Source organism: Adiantum capillus-veneris, chromosome 6, assembly GCF_014529385.1.
Source record: "Adiantum capillus-veneris isolate H3 chromosome 6, ASM1452938v2, whole genome shotgun sequence".
Classification (NCBI taxonomy): Eukaryota; Viridiplantae; Streptophyta; class Polypodiopsida; order Polypodiales; family Pteridaceae; genus Adiantum; species Adiantum capillus-veneris.
Genome location: NC_140936.1, coordinates 6539731 through 6564608, shown reverse-complemented (window position 1 = coordinate 6564608; position 24878 = coordinate 6539731). Strand labels below are relative to the sequence as shown.

At 41.2% G+C, this 24878-nt stretch overlaps 1 protein-coding gene and 1 pseudogene across 6 annotated transcripts in view; one reads left to right on the top strand and one right to left on the bottom strand.

Moving 5' to 3' along the window:
- Positions 1 to 1131, bottom strand: part of LOC147455095 (small nuclear ribonucleoprotein SmD1a-like) — a 38779-nt gene extending 37648 nt beyond the window's left edge. For all 6 annotated transcript variants that reach the window (XR_015188312.1, XR_015188314.1, XR_015188315.1 and 3 more), the window contains exons 1-2: positions 1028 to 1131; positions 841 to 917 (exon numbers count right to left, since the gene is read on the bottom strand). Coding sequence is in view for 2 of the 6 variants with exons in the window: in XM_086513936.1 (XP_086370062.1) it covers positions 841 to 917; positions 1028 to 1041 (91 nt within the window). In the remaining 4 variants the exon portion in view is untranslated. The remainder of the gene's footprint in view (positions 1 to 840; positions 918 to 1027) is intronic.
- Positions 1132 to 17407: 16276 nt separating this feature from the next.
- LOC147455094 (uncharacterized) lies at positions 17408 to 18019 on the top strand (annotated as a pseudogene).
- Positions 18020 to 24878: the final 6859 nt, after the last annotated feature.

The window sequence follows — 24878 nt, the reverse complement described above, 5'->3', positions numbered from 1 at the left end:
CCCTTTATAGGTGAAAATACTACTTAAGAACTTTTTAGAACTTAGGTAGGGCAAACTTGGAAGACAAATTATAAAAATAAATCATTTGAAATGATTTATTAATAAACTTATCCATGAAAAGTTTCTGGGTGAAACCGTCGTACCTCTGCCCACACAAGAATCCCATTAACACGAGGAATGGCTCATTGGATTCCTCTAAGCTAAAGCTACATGCACGTCATGCCACATGCCCCACTTTAGTGTAACATTTGTCAAAACGCTTATACAAACCATTTATGCAAGTGGGTTCCAAAACTCAAAAACCTAATCTAATGGATCACAAAATTGCCGGTACTAATCCTCCTAGGATTCTAGACGTTCCTATCTAGGGATAGGTGCAAAATTGGCTCTAGAAGTCGATGAAGCCTTATGTTAATCAATTAAAGAATGCCACTTTTAGAAAAATATTGTGGGACGGACAAGCAAGAAGTGGTCAACTTTAATAAAACCACTCTCTGTGTCCTTCATCTTCTTCTCAAGAGCTTCAACTACATTAGGGCATCAATCTATCATCAGTACTACCATGGAAGCACCACCTAGTGAAGCCGCCTCAACCAGTGTGCTGACGATAGTTAAAGGCTTAAGTGTCAGCTAAACCATCTCAAATTTGTTTGGTCTTGAATACAGTATAGAGATGAAGGAGGACATGCCTGAAGAAACTGCATCCCTGCTTTGACGTTTTTCATGAACCTAGACTATCGGATATGTCAGAGCAGTAAGATGATTGCAGGCTACGAAAACTTCCTTTTAATAGCAACAACTGTACATTCACAAGGCCCATGACACGAAATAAACTAGTACCTGTAATAGTGCCGTGAACAATGGTTCCATTCTTCAGCTCAATCGAGACCGTCTCATTGTTGAGCTTCATCAAAAACCTGCGTGAAAACAAACAGAAACAGAGGTGTTCTTATGTAGCAGTACGCAAAAAGAAACCCTAAGTGAAAACATGAAATTGACCTGAAGCGAAAGAAGACAGCAGACATACCTGACGAGCCTCATGTTTGGGAATGGCAGAAGCGGAGACGGGACGAAACGTCTTTGAGTGCAACAGCCCTTCTTGCCTTCCCTCCAAAAAGCCGGTAAATGTTTTTTTTTTTTTTTTTCCAACAAAGCGGTGAAAGTTATATTAACAAAAGAAACTAGATTGCTTCGTTAGCTGCGTTCGCATCGAATGAAGATTGAGCAAAGTATTGGAAACTATATATGCCATTTCAACCGTTCTCAAATGAAAAATAATTGATTATTTAATGTTATTATTATGTCTAAGATATTTATTAATTGAGAGGAGAGACATGAAAATGGAGAGAGAGAGAGAGAGAGAGAGAGAGAGATTTTTTATCAAAGCATGTTAGATTTTTTAACCTACGAGTGTGTTTGGGATACATATTGTCGTGGTTCAAAGGTGTCCTCACAAAAATAAAATACCGATCATAGTGCTTCAGAGAGGTACCTTGCAGAAAACCACAAGGAGGGTTAGAGTTTTGTCAAGCTCAATGTTCATGATCCACGACAGCAACGTGCAATTTTTAGTGCATTGGTGATAGACATTCAATCGTGCATAGATCACCATCTTGCATAGAGCCATATGCCTTCAAGATGCATGCATAGGTGATTGCATATGGACAAATGCCCTACTTTGCATCCACTAAGAGTAGCCGAGAGCTTTCCATCCCTGGTCCTATTGTGTGTATCCTGCAATCAATTAACACCATTCCGAATAGTAAGTTCCTCAAGAACCTGCAGAAAACAATCTAGAGCTCCCGGCGCGGCCCTTTGTCGGGCATATCGTGCAATCATAGCGTTCCAAGATACAACATCCTGCACCACATTTGGCATATATATCGACCAGGACATTGCCAAGCACGGCCATTTTTTGCAACAGCCCCTATTAAAGACAATTTTCAAGCCCATATCGGCATCTTACGCACAACAAAATGCACACGTATGTGAGTGCATCTAGAGAGAGGCCCCAGCTTTGCATCCCTTAAAAACAACCGAGAGCTTTCTGGCCCTGCTCCTGTTGTACGTATCCCGCAATCAATTAACGCCGTTCCGAATAGTAAGCTCCTCAATCACTTGCAAAAAATAGCACAGAGCTCCCGTCGCGGCCGTTGTTGGGCATATCTTGCAATCATAGCATTCCAAAAGACAACATCCCGACCACATTTGGCATAGATATTGACCAAGGCATTGCCAAGCATATCAATTTTTTGCAACAGCCCCTATTAAAGGGAATTTTCAAGCCAATATTGGCATCTTGCATACAACCACATGCCTTCAAGATGCACGCGTATGTGATTGCATCTGGAGAGAGGCCCCCGCTTTGCATCCATTGAAAACAGCTGAGAGCTTTTTGGCCATGTTCCTGTTGTGCATATCCTACAATCAATGCACTCCAGGAGACGGCATTTGGGACAGGAAGCTCCTCATGCACGTTTTGTGCTTTCTGAAGTGCACCACATTTAGCATATGTATTGACCAAAGCATTGCTAAGCACGGCAATTTCTTGCAACAGCCCTTGACTAACAATGTGATAGTGATTTTTTAAGCCCACATCAACATCTTGCGTAGATGCCTCCGTAGGTGAGTGCATCTATAGCTACGAAGGTGATTGCATCTGCTGACCCGCATGCCTTCAAGATGCCTGCGTAGGTGATTGCATCTATGGCTGCGTACTTGATTGCATATGCTGACCCACATGCCTTCTAGATTCCTGTGTAGGCATAGTTGATTGCATCTAGAGAGAAACCCTGGCTAAGATTGAATATGTTGTCCTGCATGCCTTCGAGATGCCTACACAGGCATAGGTGATTGCATTTGGAGAGACCCTACCTACCATCGAGATAGGAAGCTTCTTAGGCACGTTTTGTGCTTTTTGAAGTGCACCACATTTAGCATATGTATTGACCAAGGCATTTCCAAGCACGAGAACTTTTTGCAACATCCCTTGACTAACAATATCATAGCAAACTTTTAATCCCGTATCAACATCTTGCATAGAGCCACATGGTTTCAAGATGCACATGTATGTGATTGTATCTGGACAGAGGCCCTCGCTTTGCATCCGTTAAAAACAGTCGAGAGCTTGTCCCTGCTCTTGTTGTGCATATCCCGGAATCAATGCACTCCAAGAAACGCCATTCGGGACAAGAAGCTCCTCAAGCTCATTTTGTGCTTTATGAAGTGCACCACATTTAGCATACGTATTGACCAAGCACGACAATGTCTTCCAACAACCCTTGACTAACAATACGAGAGTGAATTTTTAAGCCCATATCAACAGCCCACAGCTTTCGGCGCGGCCCATGTCGAGTATATCTTGTAGTCATAACATTCCAAGAGACAAAATCCCGCACCACATTTGGCATACATATCAACCAAGGCATTGCCAAACATGGGCAATTTATTGCAACAACCACTATTAAAGAGAATTTTCAAGCCCATATCGGCATCTTGCGTACAGCCACATGCCTTCAAGATGCACGCTTGTGTGATTGCATCCGGAGAGAAGCCCCCGCTTTGCATCTACTGAAAACAGCCGAGAGCTTTCTAGCCCTGCTCCTATTGTGTGTATCTCGCAATCAATGCACTCCAAGAGATGGCATTCGGGAGAGAGACCCTGCCTGCGACTGCATCTGCTAATCGGCATGTCTTTGAGATGCCTGCGTGGGCGTAGGTGATTGCATATGGAGAGACCCTGCTTGCCATCGAGAAAAGAAGCTCCTCATGCACGTTTTGTGAGGCCCTCACTTTGCATCTGCTGTAAACAGCCAAGAGCTTTTTGTCCCTGATCCTGTTGTGTGTATCCCACAATCAATGCACTCCAAGAGACGGCATTTAGGACAAGAAGCTACTCAGGCACGTTTTGTGAGGCCCTCACTTTGCATCTGCTGTAAACAGCCAAGAGCTTTTTGTCCCTGATCCTGTTGTGTGTATCCCACAATCAATGCACTCCAAGAGACGGCATTCGGGACAAGAAGCTCCTCAGGCACGTTTTGTGCTTTCTCAAGTGCACCACATTTAGCATATGTATCGACCAAGGCCTGCTCTTTGCATCCAGTGAAAAAAACCAAGTGCTTTCTGGCCCTGCTCTTGTTGTGCTTATCTCGCAATCAATGCACACCAAGAGACGGCATTCAGGACAGGAATCTCCTCAAGCACGTTTTGTGCTTTCTGAAGTGCACTACATTTAGCATACATATCGACCAAGGCATTCCCAAGCACAAAAATTTCTACAACAGCCCTTGACTAACAATATCAGAGTGAATTTATAAGCCCATGTCAACATCTTGCGTAGAGCCGCATGCCTTCATGATGCCTACGTAGGTAATTGCATCTATGGCTACGTAGGTGATTGCATTTGCTGACCCACATGCCTTCAAGATGGATGCATAGGTGATTGCATCTACTAACCCGCATGCCTTCCAGATGCATGTGCAAGCATAGTTTATTGCATCTGGAGAGTGACCCTGCTTGCGATTGTATCTCCTGACCCACATGCCTTCGAGATACCTGCGTAGGTGTAGGTAATTGCATCTGGAGAGACCCTGCCTGCCATCGAGACAGAAAGCTCCTCAGGCACGTTTTGTGCTTTTTGAAGTGCACCACATCATATGTATCGACCAAGGCATTGCCAAGCACGAGATTTTTTAGCAACGACCCTTGAATAACAATATCAGAGTGAATTTTTAAGCCCATATCAATATCTTGCATAGACCCACATGCCTTCAAGATGCACACATAGGTGATTGCCACAGAGGCCTCACTTTGCATTCGCTAAAAACAACCGAGTGTTGTGCATATCCGCAATCAATGTACTCCAAGAGATGGCATTCGGGGCAAGAAGCTCCTCAGGCACGTTATGTGCTTTCTGAAGTGCACCACATTCAACATACGTATCGACCAAGGCATTGTCAAGCATGGAAATTTCTTGAAACAACCCTTGGCTAAAAATATGAGAGCAAAATTTTATGCCCGTATCAACAGCCCAAAGCTGTCGGTGCGGCCCATGGTGGGCATATCCTGCAGTCATAGCGTTCCAAGAGACAACATCCAGCACCACATTTGGCATACATATTGACCAAGGCATTGCCAAGCACGGATTTTTTTTTGCACAACCCCTATTAAAGTGAATTTTCAAGCCCATATCAACATCTTGCGTACAACTACATGCCTTGCATATGCACTTTTGTGTAATTGCATATGGAGAGAGACCCCCGCTTTGCATCCGTTGAAAACAGCAGAGAGCTTTCAGGCCCCGCTCTTGTTGTGCGTATCTTGCAATCAATGCACTCCAATAGACGACATTCGGGTGAGGAAGCTCCTCAAGCACGTTTTGTGCTTTTGAAGTGCACCACACTTAGCATACGTATCGACCAAGGCATTGCTGAGCACGAAAATTTATTGCAATAGCCCTTGATTAACAATATCAGAGTGCATTTTTAAGCCCATATCAACATCCTCTGCATGTTTTTTGAATGGAGCCATGTGGGTTAATGAGAGGCCAGGGATTTGAAAATGGCTCCTAGCTAACGAAGTAACAAGACAAAATTACATTGCCGTCCCATGAGGCCCAAGAGCCAGCAGTAGTCCATACTTTAACTCGAGACCATGTCCAGACCAGGGAGACTCTCCCTTTACAAAACAGGTTCTTTACAGTGTAATGACTAGAACCAAAACAACTAATGTTGAACAACCCGAACATATACATCATGGCAGCCATCAATCCTTAAGAGAGTCGATCATTCCTTGAATCTTCTCGATGAAGCTCCTGTGTTTAATGTGGCTTACCAAGCTCCTAGCCTGAAAGCTTTGTTTGTGGACTTCAATCTATAGGTGTTCAAAACTAAGAGGTAAACAAAAACCTATACTATCTGAGGAACTGAATCATTAAGGATGCAGAAAAAGAAATGGAGATTGAGGATCTGGAACTCCCCCTAAATAAGAGGAAGTTGGCTAAAATCAAGAATATGTTGGAAGAAAACATGGAATCCTCCAGTGAGATATTCAAAGTAATCTCCAAGGCGGTAAATGTAATTTTTTTGTGAGAGAATATCGGCTTGATTTTAAGGCCTCTATGAGAGAGAGAGAGAGAGAGAGAGAGAGAGAGAGAGAGAGAGAGAGAGAGAGAGAGAGAGAGAGAGAGAGAGAGAGAGGCCAAGCTTGTGTAAAACCCTTGATATTGCACCCGCATGACCGGTCTTGTCAGGCTCCCTGAGCACCCTCCCCGAGGATCCCCCCCACATCCTCTCATCATGCACCCTCACACGAGCCAAATCACATGATTGGAGTCCCCTTAGGACTCCCTACCTCCCTCTCGTGTAGCCTCACTTACCAAGCACCCTCACAAGGCCAAGCTTGTGTGAAATCCTTGATATTGCACCTGCTTGACAGGTCTTGTCAAGCTCCCTGAGCACCCTCCCTTGGGGCGCCCCCCACGCCCTCTCATCATGCACCCTTAGACAAGCCAAATCACATGCATGGAGCCCCTTATGACTCCCTGAGAAGATACTTTTAGAAGGTTAGAAACATTGGTAAGCCATGATACTTAAAGACCTGTGAGATAAAGAGGGTTGCCATATGATGTGCTTTAATAGTCTTCTTGATCGGTATAAAATGTGCTTGCTTGCTAAACCGGTCTACTATTGTCCATATTCTCATGTTCCCATGTATGGAGTTGGGTAATCCAAAGATGAAGTCCATGGATATACTTTCCTATGGGGAATCATGTATAGGCAATGGCTGAAGCAAGCCATGCTGCTTCCCTTTATCATACTTTGTCTTTTGACATACGATGCATTTGGCAACATAGTTCAGTATGTATGCCTTCATTGTTGGCCAATAAAAGTACATCTCTACTCCCCTAAGAGTAGCTTGAATCCCTCTATGTCCCGCATAAGGTAGAACATGAGATTCATACATAAACTTTTTTAGTAGATTATGTGTAACACATAACCTATTGCCATGGAGAAGATAACCAGCTTGCACATTGTATGGTTCCTCTTTCTTTCCTAGTGCAATAGCCAACATTACATCTTTAAAGTCTAGATCCACAACGAACTCATTTATCATAGAGAATAGAACATTGTGAGTAGTTATTGATACAACATTCACTCTTGGCCTTCATGAAAGTGCATCGAACACTTGGTATGCTTACCAACAATGTGAGCAATATGAAAATTAAGCTGTGACAAAATATTTGCCCATCTCATTTGTTTATCACTAAATTTAGTTATCATCAAAAAGTATTCAAGACTTTGATGGTTTGCGCGCAAAACAATTGGAGTGCCTAGAAGATAATGCTTCCAAGCATCTAGGGCATGTAAGATGGCTAAAAGCTCTTTTTCATATATGCCTAGATTCTTTTCTTGGTCATCCAATCTCCTACTTTTGTATGCTATGGCATGCCCTGCTTGAAGCAAAACAACCCCAAGGCATTGTCCACAAGCATCACATTGGACCTCAAAAGGCTTTGAAAGGTCTGGTAATATTAGCATGGGTTGAGAGGTAGGCTTTGCCTTTAAATTTTCAAAAGCTTCATTCTCTTTTGTAGTCCATATAAATTTAACATTCTTCTTTGTCAAATCATACAATGGGTTTGCTATGAATGAGGATTTTTCTATGAAGCATCTATAGTATGCACACATTCCTATAAAGCTTCTTAATTCTTGTAGATTTGTTGGTATAGGCCATTCTTTTATTACCTCCAACTTTGCAAGGTCCATTCACATCCCTGTTTGATTGATTTTCTGGTCCGGCTTGTGGGTCGAAAGCAAAACGCTAGGACTAATGTGCAGAAGACACTAGGGCTGATATGGCGCTAGCTGATAATGGCTCAAAATGCTGCTTGTCTTCTCCCTTTATAGGTGAAAATACTACTTAAACACTTTTTAGGACTTCGGTAGGGCAAACTTGGAAGACAAATTATAAAAATAAATCATTTGAAATGATTTATTAATAAACTTATCCATGCAAAGTTTCTAGGTGAAACTGTCGTACCTCTGCCCACCCAAGAATCCCATTAGCACAAGGAATGGCTCATTGGATTCCTTTAAGCTTAAACTACATGCACGTCATGCCAGATGCCCCACTGTAGTGTAACATTTGTCAAAACACTTTATACAAACCATTTATGAAAGTGGGTTCCAAAACTCGAAAATCTAATCTAATGGATCACAAAATTGCCGGTATTAATCCTCCTAGGATTCTAGACGTTCCTATCTAGGAATGGTGGCTCTGGAAGTCGATGAAGCCTTATGTTAATCAATTAAAGAATGCCAGTTTTAGAAAAATATTGTGGGACGGACAAGCAAGAAGTGGTCAGCTTTAATGAAACCACTCTCTGTGTCCTTCATCTTCTTCTCAAGAGCTTCAACTACATTAGGGCATCAATTTATCATCAGTACTACCATGGAAGCACCACCTAGTGAAGTTGTCTCACCAACTAGTGTGTTGATGATAGTTAAAGGCTTAAAGTGTCAGCTAAACCATCTCAAATTTGTTTGGTCTTGAATACAGTATAGAGATGAAAGACATGCCGGAAAAAACTGCATCCTTGCTTTGACGTTTAGGCATTGTGAATGTGCCAATGTGCAGGTAGGTCTAAAAGAAAAGAAACATCATTAATGACAGATGAATTTTTGAAAGGTCCATAAAAACGAGGAGCAAGTTTAACAAAGACATTAGTATCAACACTTTTGATCCTTCGTTTTTCGATGCGAAGTAAAACATGATCATCATCTTTGAATTGGTGTGCTTTGCGGTGCTTGTTAGCGTGCCTGGTGTAAAGTTCTTGTGAGTGTTTGATGGCAGAATGCACACTTGCATAAATATCATGAAAGTCAGTAGTGAAATCATCGGCGGCAGGCACAACATTAGAAAGACGTGAAGCATGAGTAGGAAGTGAGTGACCATATACAATTTCAAATGGAGATTTACCCGTGGCAGTGTGAGTGGTGTTGTTGTATGCAAATTGCAAAATATGTAGGTAATCATCCCATTTCTTAGGTTGAGAAGAAACATAAGCCTTTAACAAGTCAATAATAGTGCGGTTGGTGACTTCGGTTTGACCATTAGATTCAGGATGAAATGCAGAAGTGAAGTGTAGTGCCAAGATTTTCAATTACAGTAGTCCAAAAAGCACTACAAAATTTTGAGTCTCGATCAGAAATAATGACTTTAGGCAAACCATGATGTGGAAAAACAGTCTTAAGAAACAAAAGTGCAGCTTGATGTTTTCTTACATGGAACAAAGTACGCTTGTTTAGAGAAACGATCAATAATAGTCCATATCATGTCATGTTTGTGCATTGTGAGTGGGAAACCAGTAACAAAATCCATGGAAATATGTTCCCAAGGTCTTTCAGGAATGGGGAGAGGGTGAAAAAGTCCCAATTTCTTACCTGTAGCTGCTTTGATTTTTTGACAAATCAAACAAGTTGACACATACTGTTTAACATCCATTCTCATAGTAGGCCAATAGAAATCACGACATAAATTTTGAAAAGTTGCAGCAAATCCTCTATGTCCCGCGTAAGGGGGTTTGTGAAATTCTTCAATAATTAATGTACGGAAAGGTTTAGTCACACACAATTTTTGTTTGAAATAAAGGAATTTTTCTTGAATAGTGTATTCGAAAAATGTGTGTACAGAATTATCAAGCATGTGCAACCATGTCGTTTTGAAGTCATTATCATGTGCATAAGTGTCAGGCATATAGTCAAATGAAGTTCCCGTAATTATTTGATAGATGATTAAGTGAGGGTCGTCTACTCAAAGCATCAGCTACAACGTTTTCTTTACCAGGTTGGTATTGAATGTTGGGCTGAAAACTTTGAATAAAAGCGGCCCACTTAATATGTCTATCATCTATTAAGGTCTGAGAAAGTAAATATTTGATACTTTGTTGATCAGTTTTAATGATCAAGTCAGTACCCATTACATAGTGTTTCCAGATTTTCAATGCATGTACCACAACAGTCAACTCTTTATCATAAGTACTGAACTTTGTTTCAGATGGTTTGAATTTACGACGTTCGAAAGCAATTGGATGGTTATCTTGCATAAGGACTGCACCGATACCTTTTCCACTAGCATCAATGACTACCACAAAGAATGGTCTTTCAAAATCAGGCAATTGCAATACAGGTGCATTAGTCAAAGCATGTTTAAGTGCATTAAATGAGCTTTCTTGCAAATCAGTCCATTCATAAGGCGTGTTTTTCTTCAATAAGAGAGTCAAATAATGTGCTTTGTAAGCAAAATTACGAACAAATTTCCTGTAATAGCTACAAAGACCAATAAAAGATCATAGCTCATGCAAGTTTTTGGGTCTAGGCCAGGATTGAATGGCTTCAATTTTCTTTGGATCGACATGTATTCCCTTCCCCGATACAATATGTCCCAAATATTCAATTTCAAATTGGAAAAATGAACTCTTTTCAGGATTCAAATACAAGTGATTTTGTGCAAGCAGATCAAATACACGTGTTAAATGTTGCTTATGCTCTTCTTCAGATTTACTGAATACCAAAATGTCATCAAAAAATACAATCACAAAATCTTGATGGTCAATGAAAATGCGATTCATCATGCGTGTGAATGTAGCTGGTGCATTTGTCAAACCAAATGGCATGACAAGAAATTCATAATGTCTAGTTTGTGTTCTGAAAGCAGTTTTGTAGACATCAGGTTCAAACATTTTGACTTGGTGATACCCTCATTTAAGGTCAATTTTGCTAAAGATGTGTGCCCCTTTCAGTTTGTCTAATAGATCATCCACTCTAGGAATAGGAAACCTATTCTTAATGGTGATCTTGTTTAAAGCTCTGTAGTCGATACACATACGAAAGGTTCCATTTTTCTTCTTGACAAGAAGTACTGGAGCTCCGTATGGTGAACTACTAGGTCGGATTAGGCCTCGGTCAAGTAAATCAATGATTTGAGTTTGTATTTCCCTATGTGCGGTAGGATTTACACGATAAGGTGCTCTACAAGGAGGCTCACTACTCGGTATGATGTCAATTTTGTGGTCTTCTGGGCGTGAGGGTGGAATTCCAGGTGGCAGATCATGCATGAAACAATCTTTAAATTGAGAGAGGAGTTCATCATGGGTGGAGTTATGTGAAGTTTTTGGTGCAGCAAAAATTTGATTTACCAAGACTAGATATGTTTTCCCTGTTTTCGAATTGCTCGTTTGGCTTGAGTGTGAGAGAGAAGTGGAAATTTTTGATGTGCCAGTGTTGCTTGGATGGAGAAAGTTTTATTATTACGAGTGAGAGACATTGTACGTGTTTTATAATTAATAAAGGGGTCAAATTCATGACGAAATGGCATTCCCAAAATCATATCAAGACCATGCAATGGTGCTACCAAAAATGTACATGCTTGTGTGAATTCATCAATGCAAACTTCAACAGTGACTTGAGTTTTACAATTAAAACGTTGATTATTAAAAACAATTTTGACGTTGTGAGGTGATGAAATTTCAGAGAGTGATAGTTGCTGTGCCAATCGTGTGGAAATAAAATCATGGCTACTACCATCGTCTAGTAGAATGGTGACATTTTCACCCTTAACAGTGTCTTGCACTTTAAACAAAGTGTGAGGAGATATAGGAGTACCTGAGGATGGGTTGTCATCGTTATCATAATCAAGATCATATCCCTCACCGTAGTTAACTTCCACTTCGTTGTCGTCAGGTATAGCATCTTCGATGAGGTTAAGAGTAGCTCCGTTGGGGCGGTTGTTGTTGAAGGGTTTTTGATTTGAATTTCTATTTACTCCATTGGAGTGGCTATTGGATTGACCATTGCCCTTAGCATGACCATTTGGGCACTTATCTGCATAGTGACCATACTGAAAGCATTTAAAACACTTCACCTTTTTATTACCATTAGAATTTGGAGGAAAACGCTGGTTGGAAGGGTGTTGGTTGCCTCTTTGCTGAGTGCTGTTGTTGTTATTGCTCGTATGAGGTTGAGCAGTGGTAGGAGGATTGTCAAATCTTTGTCTTTTGAAAAAGGTACGGCTTTGGTGTTTGCTTCTGTCAAAGTTAGGAGAGAAAGGAGGTCTCTTGTTGCGGTTAGTGTTAGCAGGTTGATCAGTGTGAGAGGAATGTCCACCTTTCTTCTTTTCTGCATTGAGAGCCAAGTTAATGGCCTTTGATAGAGAATCTCGTTCGAACATATCTACCTCAGCACTAATTTGTAGTGCCAAGCCTGATATGTACTTTCGTTTCAATTTCCGGCGACTAACATGTTCAATAGCTTGCAATTGAATTAGACAATTCCAAAAACGGTCAGTGTAACCCTGTACATCTTCGTTTCTACCTATCGAATTAAATCCCATTGACGTCGTGCTTTAGGTTTGTACTGTGTGGGCAAAAATTGGGGTAAAAACACTTTTTTGAATGCATGCCAGGTGCGTGGTCTTCTACCGTGTTGTTTGGTTGCGTTCCACCACAATGCAGCGCTGCTAGTGAGATGATTGGATGCACACTTTACCATTTCACTCTCGGGAAAGTCTTCATCATGAAAGTAGTCATCTAGTTGACTAACCCATGCTAGAACCGTGCTAGCATCTTTAGTGCCATCAAAATGTTTGAAAGTGAAGGCTTTTCTGCTAATTTTGTTTTTCTTGGGTGCCGGTGCAGATTCGGTGCGTGTAGAGTGCAATAATTTATCTTCAAGTTCTTGCCTTCGCATGCGTTCATATGTGAGTGACTGCTACAAATTTTGAAGTTGCTCTGCAATCGTGGGTGCATGAGGAAGATGTGCCATGATTGCGTGCTTTTCTTTTTCTTTCTTATATATATATATATATATAATAAATAATTAAATGGTAATGCTTAAAAAGGCTATTTGGTGATATGCGGAATAAAATAAAATAAATCACAGAAATGTAATGTACTTAGCTGAGAAAGAGCGGTGGTGTCCAGTCCAGAGTGGCGATGCGCTAGGAAATTGCCAGAGAGTAGACGGTTCGACGGTGTGTCACCGAGCCAGTTGAATTTTACAACGTCTAGTCCCCCTTAGTCTCAAAATTAATGGTAGTCAGTGGGTAACGAAAAGTAAGGTTTACTGTAGCTTGAATGAATAGAAACGGGTTTCGTGAAAAGTAAAGCCAAAGGTCATCGAACTGGTATCTGTACGTAGATTGAAGAAGTCGCCCTTTTTTTTGAATTATAACCGTGAGCGTAAAAATGGCAAAGAGTGGGGTTGACGGCCTTTCGAGAATAACCTGTGAGGTTTGTATAAAGTGGGTAGTTAATCGAGGGATTTTGGAGATAAGGAACAAAAACCGTCAATTGTTTTAATGCTTGGTACGCAACTGATCACTTTTTGTTTTGGTGAAGAACAAGGGAAGACCGACTGCTGAAAGAAATGGGTCTTTTGCCTCTTTTTTTTAATATAAAACAATTCCTGCAATGGGCGGCCCTGGACCATCCAGTGGGAACTCACTTTGCATGAGGACTTTTATTTAGAGCATAAAGTGTAAAAAAAAACTAAATTTAGCACTGTATGCAGCGAGGACGACAACGCTGATTGATTGGGGAGCTTGGGTGTCGTGCAGAAGCCTTTTGAGGCTGCGAGGAAGGAGGAAGAAGTTACCAGCAGACCAAGGCGCCCCTAATGGGGTTAACTAGGTGGGTTTTGGTGGAGGTCGACAGATGAGGTTTTTTGTGTGTAAGTAGGGATTCCCACAGAATTTCCTCGATTTCTTCCTTGTCTTCTCTTACGCCTCCCGATGCCGCTTCCCATTGACAAGCCGAATCACGAACATGACTCGATTTCCTTGTTTCCTTCAATTCTTACTCTCCCTTTCCTTTAGCAAGCCATAACCCATATTCTCGAGTCGAATTACATATGTCAATTCTTACTCTCCCTTTCCTTTAGCAAGCCATAACCCATATTCTCGAGTCGAATTACATATGTCAAGCGACAAAATTATTGAATAATTTTGTTGCTTAGTTCTTCGATTAAGCTTTACCTTGCCGTCAAGGAGTTTAGCTCCGAATTCATAATTGCTATTTCCTTTCCCACAATCCACGAGAGTTAGCCAAAGAATTGAATTTTTAAGCTTGCCATACCAATTTTGATCGTCGATGAGTGGAAATAATTAGCCGATTGCCAATTAGTCGTAAGGTAAGCGTTGATATTGCAAACTTGGTGCTGCAATTTCGTAATTTGCTCCTTTAAATTTGAATTCAAGTGCCGATTAAGCTTCCAAATTATGACCAAGAAGATTTGACTTGCAAATTCGATAATTTGAGAAATCGAGTTTGTCGAATCGAAAAGTCCCTCCTTGAAATTGAAATCTGATGCCAATTCAACCGAACCTGTTCGCTATGATACCACTGTTGGGAGAAGAGGGGGAGATCGACCGCTTAAAATATTCAACACAAGCTTTCAAGCAATCACCATCAAACTGTCCACCTCTTCTTCCAATTTCCAAGCACACACACTCACCTAGACTATCACACACACACACACACACACACACACACAGAGAGTAAACATAGAATTGACATAGACAAGCTTGTAAGAGAGTGCAAGAGATGTGTAAGAGATGGAGACTAGATTAGAGAGTACACAGCAAATAACCATAGCTTCAGAGAGTAGAGAAGAGAATCTGCAAGAGAAAGCCCTAAATCTAGCCCCAAACTCCACGACACTTCTCTTGTGGAGTTGGTATTTAATATATTATTTTGAGTTTAAGGTGCCAAAAATTGAGGCCCCTCTTTTTACAACCACTTCACTTTTGTAAATGAGTGAAGCTCATTAGTTCTTGCATGACCCATAAGGGGAGTTCCCACTACAACTATTTACACAGCCATAGTGGCTTATTGAAATGATGTACTAAGATACTGTGCAAATATAAAATGGCCAAGAGTAATTGCCGTCGCCTCTCCATCAACTCCCCGCATTCCACTCTACAAAATCATCATCAACTCAATTAGTAAAATAAATAGACAACACATAACTAACCATTACGCCCAACTATCCTAATTGCAGCTAACCACTACAACAGGAGGGTGCACAGTGTCGTAACAGTTTCTCATGAACCTAGACTATCGGATATGTCAGAGCAGTAAGATGATTGCAGGCTACAAAAACTTCATTTTAATAGCAACAACTGTACATTCACAAGGCCCATGACACGAAATAAACTAGTACCTGTAATAGTGCCGTGAACAATGGTTCCATTCTTCAACTCAATCAAGACCGTCTCATTGTTGAGCTTCATTAAAACCCTACAAAAAACAAACAGAAACAGATGTTCTTATGTAGCAGTACGCAAAAAGAAACCCCAAGTAAAAACATGAAATTGACCTGAAGTGAAAGAAGACAACAGAAATACTTGACGAGCCTCGTGTCTATATAAATTTAACATTCTTCTTAGTCAAATCATACAATGGGTTTGCTATGAATGAGAATTTTTCTATGAAGCATCTATAGTATGCACATTCCTATAAAGCTTCTTAATTCTTGTAGATTTGTTGGTATAGGCCATTCTTTTATTACCTCCAACTTTGCAAAGGTCCATTCGCATCCCTGTTTGAGAGATAATATGACATGAATATTGAATTTCTCTTAAGAAAAATTTGCAAAGCTTATTGTCTCTAAAAGCTTGAAATATTACCTGAAGATGATGCTTATGTTCCTCAATAGTCTTCGAGTAGATGATAATGTCGTCGAAGAACACTCCCGTGAAGCTTCGATGAGGTCTAAAGAGCCTTTTCATCATTTGATTGAAGGTAGTCGGCGCATTGGTAAGTCCAAAAGAGCGTACCAAGAATTCATATAGGCCAAAAGTTGTCCGAAAGGTCGTCTTATGAATATCTTCAGGCACTATGCTTATCTGCTGATAGCCACTTTTGAGATTTATTCTACTAAAGTAGGTAGACCCTTGTAGCTTATCAAATAGATCTTCTATCCTGAGAATAGGAAATCTATTCTTTATAGTTCTCCGATTAGGTGCCCGACAGTTCACACACATTCTATAAGTGCCATCAGTAGAACACGGGTGAACAAAATAGAGATAAACTAGGCCTGACTATACCTTTTTCCACAAGCTCATTCACTTGCCTCATAATCTCCTCTTATTAAGCCAGTGAGACTCGATAAGGAGGCTTATTAGGAGGTGAGCTACCAGTAGAAGTTCTATGGAATGATCATCTTGTCCCCTTTTGGGAGGTAGCTCCAGGGAATGTCATTCGTAAACACATCTTGAAACTCATATAGGAAACCATAAATTTATAATTCCTCTTTAGTTTCATTTTTAATTTCATTAGGAATACATGCATCTTTCTTAGACTCCTTGACAAAAACCATGTAACAAGAAAGAGAGATTTTCATTACTTTGTCTAAAGTTTGAGTTTGTACAAGAGGTATAGTGTTGCCCGCATTATTGACGTCCAATGCAACATCCTTGCCTTGATAGGAAAATGTCAGGCCAATGGTAGGACCGAGCAGCAGGCCAAAGCCCAAGGATTGAATGGCTCAATGCGGGTAGTAGCCGAGGGCCAAGCATAAGTTAAGGGGTCCTACTTGCAAGGGCCAAGGGCTATAAGTAGGGAGGTTGGGAGGAGAACGATATGCCAATCCATCCTTTGGCCTTTCACTGGTATCAGAGCTCAAGGGAGGGGAGCTATGGAGGAGGGAGCAAGATGGACTTGCATGGTTTTTTTCATGTGGTCTCTCTCTCTCTCTCTCTCTCTCTCTCTCTCTCTCTCTCTCTCTCTCTCTCTCTCTCTCTCTCTCTCTCTCTCTCTCTCTCTTCAGCGAAGCCCTAAGACCCGCACAACCTGTGTCCCTCCCAGGATCAAGGGCGGCCTGTGGAGGGGCGTTAAGCCTCCAAGCTCGCCTGCAATAGAATCAAAGCCTTCTCAGAGTCTCAGAACTGTAGCGCCCTCGCTCTTTTGACCTAGAGCAGCTACGACCTGCTCGGAGCTCAGAGTTTCGATCTGCTCTCCCGCTCTCCCAACCTGTAGCTCCTCGACCTGGAGCTCTCCTGCCCTCCCAACCTGCTTCGACCTGCGGGTCCCTCTCTCTCTCTCTCTCTCTCTCTCTCTCTCTCTCTCTCTCTCTCTCTCTCTCTCTCTCTCTCTCTCTCTCTCTCTCTCTCTCTCTCTCCTGCCCTCCCAACCTACTTCGACCTGCGAGCCTAAACTAAGCAGGGACTGCCACAAAACTTCAGTTTGGTGGGTGCACTCAATAACAAGAAGATTAGCATCGGAAGAATGACGACCAAAACCAACACTCCGAAGAGCTTTGTGAAAACACGACCAAGCTTTGCTGCTGTCCTAGCAGCGCCAAGCAAATTTGACCGAATCGAACGCCTTCAAGCAGATCTTGATCGCGTCATGGAAGAAAATCGCGACCTCAAAGCTCGTCTTTGCAAGATTGAGGCGCGATTTGATTCCATGGTCGATCTCGCCACCAATAAAGTGAAAGAAGTCGAAGCCAAGGCCATCGAAACCCACTCGGCAACCCTTGTGAAGGTGAAGACATGTGTGACAGTAGAGCTTTGAGAACAACGACTCCAAGCAGAAAATACCCTCAAGATCCGCATCGGTGGGCTACCTCAAGCATGGGAAACAACCGAGCTCGACTTCTCGGAACGCATCAACTTCCTCAACGAAATTCTCAAGCCGATCAAGGTCGACCACAATGCAATAAGTCGTATCACTTGGAGAGGCCCTGACCTACCTATACCAAGTGGACATGCCGTCCTTGAATTCGAAAGTAGGGAATGTCGGCTCAAGCTTCTCCAACAATCACGTCTTCTCAAGGACACCAAGTTTTGGATCGCAGAAGAACTCACCCCGCTACAACTCAAACGCAAAAGTGAAGAGCTCAAGAAGGTACATGAAGCCCGCAAACAAGGCAAATGGGCAGTCTACCGAGGTGGTAAAGCCATCATCCAGGAGTTTCGAAAACCCAAATCAGCTCTCCCCACAGCTGATCCCTCTTAGGTTTTTGTCCTTTTCATTTTTCATCTTTCCAATGGACCCTCAGTCCTTAACTGATATGTATTCAATGCGATCTTCTACAAACGTCACCGTTGTAATGTTTGTTTTTGGTCCCATGGGTCATATCTGACCTCCGTGGACGATAATTGAATCTATCTATCTATCTATCTATCTATCTATCTCTCTCCTCTTAGGGTTGCAAAGAAGATCTTGAGGCTCAACAAGGAGCACCATAGTGGGATCGGGTGCAAACCATGGCGGCCTCGAGACAGACACAAACGGGCTGGAGCAACCTCTTGCAAGGAGGGGGCGGCTTGAGCGGTCTGCACAAACAAGGTCAATCATGAACCCGAAGAGGGTCGCCATGAGTTGCTGTGCAAAATTCAATTATGCATGGAGCTCAACCGAGGATCACAACGCTTAATAGGAGTGAATCCCTCTCTTGTTATGTTGACCCGCCATCGCCATGCAAAGATGGTGCTTATTTTCACATTTGGGTGCCTATGTGTATATGATACATACACTAACTCACTCGAGCAGTACATATGGCTATGAGCCAGATTCGAGCAAATTACAAAAAACTTGGGCACAAGTGGATGACAAGGTTAGTAAATGTCAAGTTTTGTTTGTTTTGTCTATTTTTTACTTTTCACATTGCAAAAGATCTCTCTGCTCTGCAAAGCAAAGTGCTTGGGCAGTCTCCATATGAAGACATTGTACAAAGCAAAGAGCTTTGCCAAATTTCATGTGAAGCAAGTCTTCTCTTATGTGCCCATGTATTATCGATTGATTTTAGATCAACGATAATGGCACACATCTTTAGCACTACGTGGATATAAGCTCACAATTTAGGCAACACTGCACTGTGATGTATCCATGTTAGTGTAATCGTGCAAGGCACGTACACCAGGGGCTCACATGGTTGAGACTATCATTGAAGCCAAGGGCTTATTATTTTATTTTTTGATATGTATGCATGGCGTACTAGTACGATGGATGTATGACACTCCATCATTGTATACATTTTTGTTATAACTCTAGCTACTATGTCAAGGACGAGCTCAGTTATGGATGTTTAACAACATTTTTTTTAAATGTTTATGCATAGGCAAAGTGCCATACATATGCACCCTGATACAATCACAATCTCATACAAGGTAAGTGGGTCAAGATGTGGCTTATAGTACCTCTTTCTACGAGAGCATGGTATAGGTACACCGTTGTACGATTATAGGTAAGCTACCACACAACCATTGTTTGCATAGAGGCATACGTAGGGGGAATTCAATACAATCGAATAAGGGATTTTCCTCAGCCCAGCATTCTCTCTTTCTTTCTAACTTCTATGCAGGAAAGGTGAAACTAAGCATGATTTTATTGAAATCTTTCTATGTCAATACGGTAATAGGAAGGGCTAAGAACCAATAGGAAGGGCTAAGAGCCATTTATTGCCACCTATTATGGAATGGCTAAGAGCCATCTATTTGTAATCCATCAGTGATTGCTTTCAGATCAAACAATTCTATTGAGTTGAGTACCCATCGATTCTAATGGACAAGCAAGAGTCTTACCATTAGTGATTTTTTGAGTATTATTTTAGCACTACACACTTTAAGTGTGAAGATCAAGTTGAGTTTTTGAACTTTTTAAACTCGTAAGGGCTTATCTCTACCAAGGTGTATAGATGAAGCCAACATTTTTGACAACAGGGCTGTTCATAAAAACCCAAGATTATGGATTTTTGGGTTTGAAAAAGATCCAGTTGTGAATACGATTCCAACTTCAGTGGATCTTCTATTTTACCTTTAGCACTAAGAGTGTCTATATGAGTACATTTTTGGAGTAAGACCGAGCTCGTGATTACTAAATCACTTATTAAATGTTGATGGTCAATTCTTGGAACCTTCACACTTGCACCTTCAAGGCAATAAGTCCACAAACTTCCAAGGGATAGTGGGCAATTTTAACTTGCAAAGTAATAAGGGCAAACCCAAGGGGGGTCACGGACACATGCCAAGGGCCGGCTACTAGTTTAGCGGTTTTCGTGCAAAGTTTACCCAAGGGGTTTGGATTGCAAAGGCAACACCCAATGTTACATGTGTTGTACTGCTTGCATTTCACTACTTTTCAATTAGTGTTCCTAGGCCTTTGCAGGTGTGACATTTGGGCAGGTGCCTTTCACTACGGATAAGTGAACACTATCTTCAACCTCCAGAGAGCCAAGACATTTGGTTTGTAATGTCCAAAATAAGTTTTTGCATTACGTAGGTATAGACCCACTTGTAGGGTTTGATTTGGCACATGTTGTCACATGGGATACAACATGGTCTAAGAACTCAAGGAGTTTGGTTTAGCCACTGTGGAGTAAGGATAATGAGGATTCCTCTCACTCACATCGCAGAGTGTTTGCAGCTACCTCCACACACTAGTACTTCTTGTACTTGAAGGATGTTTTTTTTATAGACATCCTTAGTTGAGACATATTCCACATGTGGAGAATATGATTCTCTAGGACTGACATTGGCATCGCTACTTCAATTATGTGTTGTGACGATGTCCCTAGGGGCGGGTCAAATGCGTTTTCTAAACCATTTTTAGCATGTCGTATCAGGAATAATTTCAGTGGCAAAAAATTATCGAATACGCAAAACGACTTGTTAAGGTTACAAGCGTGACTCAACAACATTAACGGATGGTTGTTAATGCATATACAAAAGCTTTTAGTTGTTAATGAAAATGTTCATTGTTTGTATGTAGAAGTGATTAATGTTTTACCTTCTATTATGGTTCAAACATTTCAACAAGGCTTGCAAATGATTGCAACAAAAAGTAATTAGTTTCTTGTCAAAACTATTCACACTACTCTTTAATGTGTGCTAGGAGCATCACATTTTCTATAAGTATTGTCATGTATGATCATGGATATGGAGGTTTGGATTGGTTTTTGCTAAATGCATGCACACTAGGTGTTATGGGCTCTAGTGTTTAGCAAAGACTGATTTGGAGCGGCATGCATATTCATCATAGTAGTTGCTTATGAAGCATTTTGCACTCTAATTGTAGTATCTCTATGAGATTCCTTTTGGATCTACCAATCACTAGTAGAGGTCATGGCTCGGTTTGGATGCTTGTGGATCTTTCAAGTTCACCAAGATGGTTATTCATAACATTGTTGATTTCTCAGCAATGTTGTAAGGAACGGTGGTCCCTATTTACTAGTCATTTGGGAAGACTGTCTGTAAACCATGGGAAAACACACCTCAGTACTGTTAGTTATCCAAAGAGGATAGCCAGATTACAAATTGTAATCTTATGCTAAAGGGCGAAGTGCGTACGTTAGCACCAAGCAAGTCAATTAGAAAGCATGTATTGCTCTAGTTGGAGTTTGCTTACCATAAGTTAAAGCATGTTTGTGACTAGATTTAGTCTCTTCATGTTCTCAACCTTGAACACGTACTCCGGTTCAACAGAGAGCTGGATCCTTGAAGGGTGCCACTGTTAAAAACATTAGTGTTCTTAGGAAGATCTCACCCCTTTTGTTTTTTAGGATAAAAACGCTTCTCCAACGGGGGAGTAATGTCAGGCCAATGGTAGGACCAGGCAGTAGGCCAAAGGCCAGGGACTGAATGGCTTAGTGTGGCTAGGAGCCGAGGACCCATGCATAAGTTAAGGGGTCCTACTTGCAAGGGGCCAAGGGCTATAAGTAGGGAGGTTGGGAGAAGAAAAATATGCCCGTCCACCCTTTGGCCTTTAAGAAAAGAGGGCTTTTCTGTATGGAAACTTCATAATCGGAGCCATGTGATCAAAGCATGGTGCCCCTATAATAACTTATGGATCGATCCAAACCCTAAGAATTCCCACTACATGCTCACTTCTAGTTTGGGGTGCAAAGTAGGCACGTTGATATTCAAAATCTCTTTCTTTCTTTCTTTAACTAGTAAAACGCTTTGGAACCCATTATATAGAGCAAAAAATTACAATCATTTTTGCACAAAGGCAGAGAGACGAGTATGTATTGATCTAATATTCAAAATACATAGCTTTAGGATGGCCAAAATGCATATCTTGGAAATACAACATAGCTAGTTCTAGGAGCCTTCAACAATTACAACTTGCAAACTTATCCAAAAATAGGTTTGCATCTTTTATTTTCTGAGCTAGAGAGAGTCCTTCACACACCTCTTGTGCCGGTCACCCATTTCGTGCAACTGATTATCAGTGAGACCATGGGAACCACTAAACGACTAAACCAACACACTAGAGCTAAGATCATAGAAATCCCCAGTCTTGTTTGAACATCTAATAGCTTATTGAAATTTTCATCCCTGACTTCAAAACTCTCAGATTTGAAACCGAGTAAGCTTCTTCATATATCCAATAGATTATATGCCTCCAGATGGCCTAGAATCACTCTACTCTTGCCTTGTTCATGGCCTTAGTAAGGACTCTTATCTTATCTTCTAGAAGCAGGTGCTTCTAGTTCAAAGGTTTGTTTAAGACTTGCAGAGGGGGGGGGAGAGGGGGGGGGGGGGGGGGGGGGGGGGGGGGGGGGGCGCACTATGGCTCCATCGTGTACACAGTGAATAGGCAAGGGAGGGTCTCAACTTTCCCACTACATTTGCTGCAAATTCTTGAGGAGAGGTGGGCCTTCACCTGTCCTATTTATTCTACTTTGTGTAGAATAAATAGGCCACAATAAAATAGACATTTTGGGAGGAATCGTGGGGTTCCACATTTTTTTCAAATTTGAACATCCATTGCTTTTTACTATAATTCATTTGCACTTATTATTAAGCTTCACATGAGAGGGGGAGTGGGTGGGTGATGGAGCTTGTATCCTCCTTCCCAAATGTAGGTAGAATATTGAGATGAATAAAAAAGATGGACTATCCATTGTAAGTCCCTTGGGAAGACTCTGAGTCTTTCTATTATAGGGTCTAGTTCCAAGGGTGTCAGCCATATTTTGTTGCCAGCTCTCCTGGGGTATGTAACCTCTATTCACATTTGTTCCATAAGTCAACCAAGCATTGTAGTCCTTTTTTAAGGAGTTTTTAATTCTATTGTCCTTTGTTAGCAGCAAGCTAACACAGATACCATGGATACCATTTTTGGAGTTCTCATTGTAAAAACACTTATTATTTTGATAAATTGGGAATATTGTAACTCCTATTTTTCGGATAAACCTTGTAATTGATGAGCCAGGGCTACAAGCTTCCAGATTGTATCAACCTGTCATTACCCATCTTTGGTAGAACTCCCAGATTATTAGTTTTGACCACCAAAAACCTTGGCTAAGGTATAAAAGGCAATTTTTGTAAGTTATTATTAAGTTTTGGACAATGAAATACACAGCGTGAGCTAACGACACTCACTCCTCTCCTTCTCGCGCTTCCTATTCTCTCCCTAGTTGTCACATTGTAGTCGCGTTTGTTGCATTGCAACCTCAAGTAAGAGCTCTACGCATTGACGTAAACACGTCACAGTAATTCATAATATTTGGCGTCGCCAACCTGCGGCCTAATTTCATCATAACTAAGAATTTACACTTTCAAATAAAAAACTAAGCATAGGCAGGGTATTGGGGCATCATTGCTAAGCATTTAGATGCATTCTGGGTCGAAAACGACTAGGCCAAAAATCCACTGCTATTAATAATTGCAATTTTGGCACTTGACCTAAAGTGGGATTTGAGACTGTAAGTATGTGTGCTTAGGTCTTACAAACATTTCCTAGAATTTCGTTATGTTTGGATGTCATTTGATGCTGCAACGGATGTGATTTGTTTGCCGATGAGCGACTGGCTTTTGGTGATTTCAGTCACTTGAGAGTGTAGCTTGAGTTAGATACGAGTTGTTAGTTGTTTTCCGAGAGATTGACGCCCTCTTGTAGCCTCTATGTACTAGTCGAGTCAGCTTCATCCCATGGATTGACAATTTAATCGTGGTTTTTGCTAATACTGCAATAAGATAGGATGGTGAGGTTAGACATGTGTCTCCACATTTGGCACTGTTGTCGGGGATCGAAGAGACCTAAACTAAGGAAAAACACGAGCATCTTGTGAAGTTATCCTTTAACTTCCTCAAGGATCTCCTAGAGTGAAAAACTTTCTTTTAGAAACCGCATAGCCTTAGATTGTCGTCTTTTGCTGTGTAGAGGTAGCTTGGAAGTAATCGTACTTGGCGAGTGCTTTTACGATTGTAGGACTGTAGGATTAGAGTAGGATTTTGAGAATGATTGATAGACGAGACAAGTCTCAAGATCAATGCTCAGGAAACCATAAAAAACAAGAAAACTAGTGTTTGTGGACACTTTCCACAGCCCCTTTGTATGAGAATCTAGGAGTAGGGTAAGTAGGATATGAGGTGGAATTCAAAACATTGCTCTCTCTGAAAGAATCAAGTGTGAAGTTGTTATTTGAAATGCAGAATTTCAGGTCTATGGCTAGAAATAGCACGAAAAGACTCCAAACCACTCAATCCGACTGGAGAGTAAGCTTAAAAGTTGTCTGAACCAGTGGGTAAGCTCGAGGACACTTTGAGGTAAAAATTTCAAGAGTTGGCCAAAACTCAGATTATATACTTTTTTTTGACATTTTAGGCCAGAGTAAGTTTTGACTTGATTCATAGGCTTAAAATAGCTCATGAAAAGAATGTTCATTGAAAAATTGGAAAAAAGTGTTGATTATTTACTTTCAGCTCAGATTTGACCAAGGCTCATACCATTGACTCATTGCATGTGTACAAACAACTTTTGTAAAGGTACAAAAGATTTGGATCACCAAACTAGCAAAAAATTGGGTAAAAACTAAAGTTTGTACCGACTTTCTAAAACTTGAGTGTAAATTGGGAAAAAATTTGTCCAA